Source organism: Nicotiana attenuata, unplaced genomic scaffold, assembly GCF_001879085.1.
Source record: "Nicotiana attenuata strain UT unplaced genomic scaffold, NIATTr2, whole genome shotgun sequence".
Lineage (NCBI taxonomy): Eukaryota > Viridiplantae > Streptophyta > Magnoliopsida > Solanales > Solanaceae > Nicotiana > Nicotiana attenuata.
The window spans coordinates 64,970-72,720 of NW_017670841.1; the positions used below are offsets into that span (position 1 = coordinate 64,970).

A 7,751-nucleotide genomic window follows, 5' to 3' on the forward strand; every position below is an offset into this window, starting at 1 on the left:
AATTCCAACATAATAATAGTAAGTTCCAGTGCAACTTAATAATTAGGAAACATGATAAGTTTATAACCACATTCAACAACGAAATTCCACTTTAATTGCATCACTCATTATATGTCAAGTTTGTTAATGACTCATTATTTCTTATATTAGGAGGTGCAGTTTAAAAAAATAGAATAATAAAATAAATAAAAAATAAAATATAAGCAATTACATGGAATCACAAGAAGTAAATATAGAGAAATAAAAGATAAATAATGTACAAAAAAAAATTTAAAATTTCAAAATAAATTAAAAAATTAAAATAATAGAAATAAAAAGTTATAAAAAAATAAATTAAAATAAAAACAAAAAGGAAAGAAACTAAAAAGCAACCTTGCAATTACACAGTGTAATTACCACCAATTCTCACCTCCCCTTGAGAATTGGAGAGTGTAATTACACCCCTCCAATTACACCCAATTCCATGCTGACCAAGTAATTACTTGGCCAAACAAACATGCCAAACTGTGTAATTACACCCAATTACACCCAAATCCATTTTCAAGGTGGCTTTCCAAACAAGCTCTTAGAATACATAAGAGTTATGCAATATTTGAAGTGTATTGGTCTCTTTCAACATCCCAATAACTGCAGCAAGAGTACTATGTGAACGTTTGCAAAGTTCCAAAATGCACAAGTTATCATAACTCTTTTTTTGCAGAGAATTGCTGAACATTATCCATCATTATAGATTAAAAAAAAGTTCTTTCACAGTCTTTTATTTGGAATAGTAAGGATGTTTCACTCCTCACCAAAGAAAATGTTGAAATTGTCTGATCTTGGCATAATGAATTCATGTTACGAATCATAACCCTAAGAATTGAAGCTATTACAACCATATATTCCTTGGAAATTGATTAAAAAGAAAAAATAAGAAAACATACAAGCAAGACATTCAAATGGAGGCAATAAGTTGACATTGCATCATAATTTTATTGCAAGACTCTGCTAGGAAGCTCATGTATAACATAGATGTAAGAAACTGATGGCCAAAAAATAATCTATTTGATCTTTTTTTTCTTTTTTAACAAAAGCTGGAAAAATTGGAAAACCTAAAAAATTACACTTGTTCAATAAAATGATCACTCCCAATTATAATGCAACTTGGGCCCCCAGGGGATGCATCCAGTCACCACATTATGCAAAGATGAATGTAGTTGTAGCCACTTACTTGTAGGCCCACAGTCATGCTTAATAAGGCAATGTCATTCTTCCCTGCCTTGAGAACAATAGGAGTTCCAAACTTGAAATGTGGCACTGTGCCATTTCCAGATGCACTGGCTAAAGAGCAATACACACAAATGAACAAAATTGCTTAAGGTTCACATGCACTTTATACAGAAAGGAATATATTATTTCTAGGGAAAAGAAATTTATATACAAAGGGGTTTCCTTTTTTTCTTTTGGTGTAATTTCCCTAACGTGCAAGTAGGCATATAGCATACAGACCTTGAAGAACATGATTGATGAAGACATGCATAGCATGACCCTTTGATTCAACAAAAAGCATTGCACTGCTTTTGTTTTGTAGGAACTCCTCCTCCTCATTAACAAATATACTGCCAATAATAAAGAAAAAAAATAATGAGTGTATGTTTATAGAAACGATTTCAAGATGCAATGTTACAATTTCTCAACTGTAGTCAGATAGAAAGCAAACTAGCTTTTTTCTCCCCCCATAAAAGTTCCTTACCACCTTCCATCCCATTAGTTATAAGAAAACTGAATGCACCCAATGCTTAAACAAAATTGGCAGACCAATAAGTGACTTCTTAAACTAGTTCGAGGATAAATATTCTAAAATACATAAATAATTGGTTAATCACTCAGCAAAAGGTTAACCAAAATAGTATGTTTTGGACATTCAGTTAAATTTCTTTCCTTCAAGAATTTATGACATGATAGATTGAGCAATTATTATTGATTTCATGTTTCGGAAACCAAAGAGAGGGAGGAAAATGGCATCCATCCATGTTGGCCCAAGATCAGTTGAAGTTTTTAAGAATGACAAACGAACTCAGTAAAGGACCAGGTTCATCTAAGGAGACACAGTTGTTATGGCCCATACACATGAGATGCACGTGAATAAGATAAATCCTTGAGATCAAGCAGCAATATCTTGATGAATATCTTCTGAACTGATCGAAAAGATTGCATATAGGATAAGGAGTTGAAGTCTCCTTATGAAAAGAGAATTACATCCTGATCAAGAATATGGATTAGGAGTTAGAGTTGTTCTTGGACTCGAATTGTCAAAGGATCCACAATTCGAGTTCTTATCAAACTCTGATTACTAACTCTATAAATATAACGATTGTTCTCTTTTACAGGTGATTGCACATAAGCTGAAGTTAAACCAAATTGAGAGCAAAAGAGCTAGGCGATTGTTGCAAGCAATTTGTGTGTGATACAAGTGTGCAAATCTGAAGCTACAAGAACTAAGTGTGAAGAACCAATTCTATTGTGTCTTTATTTATTTCTAGTTCAATTGTAGTAGGTGTTTTAACATTGTACCTTTCCAGCTTTCTTAGAAGCAATTGTATTAGGTGCATTGAGTATTCAAGTTAGAGTTAACTTGAAAGTGTCGTAACAGTTGAGGCTGTGTGCTACACTGGGATTAGAGTTAATCCTTAGGTTTACAAAGAGTTTTGTAAATGTTGTTTTTGGCTCATTGAAGTTTAGTGGAAGTTTGGGAAAATCCTACTGAGTAGTAGGTCGTGGTTTTTTCACCTTTTGAGCTAGGTGTTTTCCACGTAAAAATCTCTGTGTTCTTTATTTATGTATTTTAATTCCGCAAACAGCAGAAGTTAGAACACCTAGAAGAACCAGGTTCTTCTAGTGCGAAAATTAGGTACCACACAAATCACCCCCCCCCCCATCTTGTGTCGTATTAACGTCTAAAACATCAGTTCTCCTGCCATGATCCCAGCACTGCCTGCCCAGCCAGCTAGAGGTAGGGGTTAGCCCGCTAGAGGTGGAGGTCAGGCCGTTAGAGGTGGAGGCCAGGCCGCTAGAGGCGGAGGCCAGTCAGCAAGAGGTCATCCCAGGGATATGGTTCAGGGTGGTGGGGCCCAGCCCTGATGTTATGCTTTCCCAGCCAGGCCTGAGGCTGAGTCTTTCGATGTAGTTATCACAGGTACTGTTTTGGTTTGTAGTAGAGCTGCTTCAGTTCTATTTGATCCAGGGTCTACATACTCCTATGTGTCATCTTATTTTGCTTCATATTTGGTTGTGCCTCGTGATTCTTTGAGTGCTCCCGTGTATGTGTCCACACCAGTATGGGATTCTATTGTTGTAGATCGTGTCTATCGCTCGTGTGTGGTTATTACTGGGGGTCTTGAGACTAGTGTTGATCTCCTACTTCTCGATATGGTGGATTTCGATGTCATCTTGGGAATGGATTGGTTGTCTCCTTATCAGCTATACTGGACTGTCACGTCAAGACCGTGACCTTAGCATTGCCGGGGTTACCTCGATTAGAGTGGAGAGGGACTCCTAGTCATTCTAGCAGCAGGGTTATTTCTTATATGAAGGCTCGGCGTATGGTCGAGAAGGGGTGTTTGGTTTACTTGGCTTATGTTCGTGATTCTAGTGCGGAGGTTCCTCCCATGGATTCTGTACAAGTGGTTCGGGAGTTCCCAGAGGTTTTTCCTACAGACCTGTCGGGGATGCCACCCGACAGGGATATTGACTTTTGCATTGATTTGGCTCTGGGCACTCAACCCATTTCTATTCCGTTGTACCGTATGGCCCCGCCAGAGTTGAAAGAATTGAAGGAACAGTTGCAAGATTTGCTTGATAAGGGCTTTATTAGACCTAGTGTCTCTCCCTGGGGTGCGTCGGTGTTGTTTGTTAAGAAGAAGGGTGGATCGATGAGGATATGCATAGATTATCGGCTGTTGAACAAAGTCACCATCAAGAACAAGTATCCATTGCTGAGGATTGATGACTTATTTGATCAGCTTCAGGGCGCCAAGGTGTTTTCGAAGATTGATGTACGATCTGGCTACCATCAGTTGAGGATTAGGGCATCCGATGTCCCTAAGACAGCCTTTTGCACTCAGTATGGGCATTATGAGTTTCTAGTGATGTCATTTGGCTTGACAAATGCCCCGGCGAAATTCATGGATTTGATGAACCGGGTGTTCAAGCCCTATCTGGATTCCTTTGCGATTGTTTTCATTGATGATATCTTGATCTACTCCCGCAGCCGAGAGAAGCATGAACAGCATCTTCGGATCGTTCTTCAGACTCTGAGAGACAGCCAGTTATATGCTAAGTTTTCGAAATGTGAATTTTGGTTGAGTTCAGTTGCTTTCTTGGGTCATGTTGTATCAACAGAGGGTATTCAGGTGGATCCTAAGAAGATTGAGGCAGTCAAGGACTAGCCTAGACCCACATCAGCTACAGAGATCCAGAGTTTCTTGGGTTTGGCGGGTTATTACCGTTGGTTTGGGGAGGGGTTTTCATCCATAGCAGCCCCGATGACTAGGTTGGCCCAGAAGAGTGCCCCATTCAGGTGGTCGGACGAGTGTGAGGCGAGCTTTCAGAAGCTCAAGACAGCTTTGACTACGGCGCCGGTGTTGGTGTTGCCCACAGGTTCAGGGCCATATATGGTATATTGTGACGCATCTCGTATTGGACTTGGTGTGATGTTGATGCAGAATGGTAAGGTTATTGCATATGCTTTGCGGCAGTTGAAGATTCACGAGAAGAATTATCCAGTTCATGACTTAGAGTTCACGCGCTGAAGATTTGGAGGCATTATTTATATGGCGTGTCGTGTGAGGTGTTCACGGATCATAAGAGTTTACAGTATTTGTTCAAGCAGAAGGAGCTCAATTTGAGGCAGAGAAGGTGGTTGGAGCTATTTAAAGACTATGATATCACCATCTTGTATCATCCCGGGAAGGCCAATATGGTGGACGGTGCTTTGAGTAGGAAGTCGGCTAGTACGGGTAGCCTTGCGTATATTCCAGTCGGTGAGAGATCGCTTGCTTTGGATGTTCAGGCTTTGGCGAATCAGTTCGTGAGGTTGGATGTTTCTGAGCCCACCCATGTTCTAGCTTGTATAGTCGCTTGATCTTCATTATTTGAGCGTATCAGAGATCGACAGTATAATGACCCTCATTTGCCTGTCCTTAGGGACACAGTGCGGCACGGAGATGCCAAGCAGGTTACAGTTGGAGATGACGGATTTTTGAGGATGCAGGGTCGAGTTTGTGTGCCTGATGTGGATGGACTTCGTGAGTTGATTCTAGAGGAGGCCCATAGTTCCTGGTATTCTATTCATCCGGGTGCTGCTAAGATGTATCAGGACTTGCGGCAGCATTATTGGAGGAGGAGGATGAAGAAGGATATTGTTGTATATGTAGCTCGGTGTTTGAATTGTCAACAGGTAAAGTACGAGCATCAGAGACCTGGTGGTTTGCTTCAGAAGATTGAGATTCCTGAGTGGAAGTGGGAGCGTATCACTATGGATTTCGTTGTTGGACTCCCATGGACTCATAGGAAGTTCGATGCAGTACGAGTTATTATAGATAGGCTGACTAAGTCAGGGCATTTCATTCCTATGGCGGTTTCCTATTCTTCGGAGCGGTTGGCGGAGATCTATATCCGTGAGATCGTTCGTCTTCATGGTGTGCCCGTGTCTATCAGTTTTGATCAAGGTACGCAGTTTACCTCACAATTCTGGAGGGTAGTGCAGCGTGAGTTGGGTACGCGGGTCGAGTTGAGCACATCATTTCATCCTCAGATGTATGGGTGTTCATGGTTCGGTTTGGATCAGTTTTTCCCTTAAAAGAAACCAAACTAAGTAAGTCGGTTTTTCAAATATTAGAACCAAACCAAACCAATTAAGTCGATTTATTCTCAATTCGGTTTATGTCGGGTTTTGTTGGTTTTTTGGGGTTTTCGGTTATTTGTTGGTTTTTTCTTAAATATAAGACATACACTACCAAACACATATTCCGGCGACCATATTTTCAACGTAACACTATCAAATCAATTGCCCTTTGGGAAATCTATTATTTACCAAGATATATTGATAATAATTGAATCAAATAGTGATGAATAATTTAAGGACTCAATTCAAAATATATTATTTTTAACACAAAATGGATTCTTACACTTAACAAAAGAAAACTACCAATCAAACTAGAATGTAAAGGTAAAGAACTATACTAAAAGTGCAAACTATTAATATTTACCATTAAATTTTTGAAACTTTGTATAAAAATATACATATTTATAGGTGTAATAATAAATTTAAAATAGCTACTCCTATAGTCGGTTTGGTTCGGTTTTTTTTCAGTTTTTTTCTGATTAAACCAAAACCAAACCAAATTTGATCGGTTTTTAAAATTCAAAACCAAAACCAAACCAAACCAAAAATTATCGATTTTTTTGATCGGTTTGGTTTGATTTTCAGTTTGGTTCGGTTTTTCGGGTTTTTATGAACACCCCTACTCAGACAGACGGACAGCCCGAGCGTACTATTCAGATTTTCGAGGATATGCTCCGCGCCTGTGTTATTGACTTTGGAGGTTCTTGGGATCAGTTTTTGCCGTTAGCGGAGTTTGCCGACAACAACAACTATCAGTCGAGCATCCAGATGGCCCCCCTATGAGGCATTATATGGTAGGCGGTGTCGATCGTCGGTTGGGTGGTTTGAGCCGGGGGAGGCTCGGTTATTGGGTACAGATCTAGTGCAAGATGCCTTGGATAAGGTTAAGATCATTCAGGATAGACTTCGTACAGCTCAGTCTAGGCAAAAGAGTTATGCCGACCGTAAGGTTCATGATGTGGCATTCATGGTCGGAGAGCGAGTGTTGCTTCGAGTGTCGCCCATGAAGGGCGTGATGAGATTTGGGAAGAAGGGAAAACTAAGCCCTAGGTTTATCGGGCCTTTTGAGATCCTTGATCGAGTGGGAGAGGTGGCTTACAGACTTGCGTTGCCGCTAGGTTTATCAGCTATGCATCCAGTGTTTCCTGTGTCCATGCTTCGGAAGTATCATGGCGATCCATCCCACGTGTTAGACTTCGGCACTGTCCAGTTGGACAAGGATTTGACCTACGAGGAGGAGCCGGTAGCTATTCTAGACCGGCAGGTTCGACAGTTGAAAACGAAGAGTTACCCTTTGGTCGTGTGCAGTGGAGAGGTCAGCCTATTGAGGCGGCTACTTGGGAGTCCGAGTCCGATATGCGGAGCAGATATCCCCATCTTCTCACCGACTCAAGTACTTTTCTATGTCCGTTCGAGGACGAACAGTTGTTTTAGGGGTGGAGAATGTGATGACACAAAGGTCATCTTCTGTTTTAGAATCCGATTCCGTCTTCTGAGGCCTTGAAAACCTCATTTTATCTCTCCTCGATTTGCGTGCACAGTCCGGGCGTGTATCCGGAAAGCCCTTATGTGAAAAATTTAAGAAATGATGATTTTTGGCCTAAAAGGTTAATTTTTGTTGACTTCGATCAATGTTTTGGGTAAACGGACCCGGACCCGTATTCCGACGGTCCCGGAGCGTCCGTAGTAAAATATGGGACCTGGGCATATGCCCGAAATCGAATTCCGAGGACCCTAGCCCCAGAAATAAATTTTTGAAGGAAATTGATAAGACTGAAAATGTAGCAATATAAAAGAATTGATCCTGTTGGTATTGGGCCCGTATTTTGGTTCCGGAGCCCGGTACAGGTCCGTTATGATATTTAAA

General features: G+C 40.5%; 1 protein-coding gene across 1 annotated transcript in view; it reads right to left on the bottom strand.

Moving 5' to 3' along the window:
• The window catches only part of LOC109243804 (beta-galactosidase 3-like), an 11,560-nt gene extending 4,521 nt beyond the window's left edge, over positions 1–7,039 (bottom strand). Inside the window, exons 1-3 of the mRNA XM_019410798.1 lie at positions 6,984–7,039; positions 1,489–1,598; positions 1,211–1,320 (exon numbers count right to left, since the gene is read on the bottom strand). Of these exons, the coding sequence (XP_019266343.1) occupies positions 1,211–1,320; positions 1,489–1,598; positions 6,984–7,039 (276 nt within the window). The remainder of the gene's footprint in view (positions 1–1,210; positions 1,321–1,488; positions 1,599–6,983) is intronic.
• Positions 7,040–7,751: the final 712 nt, after the last annotated feature.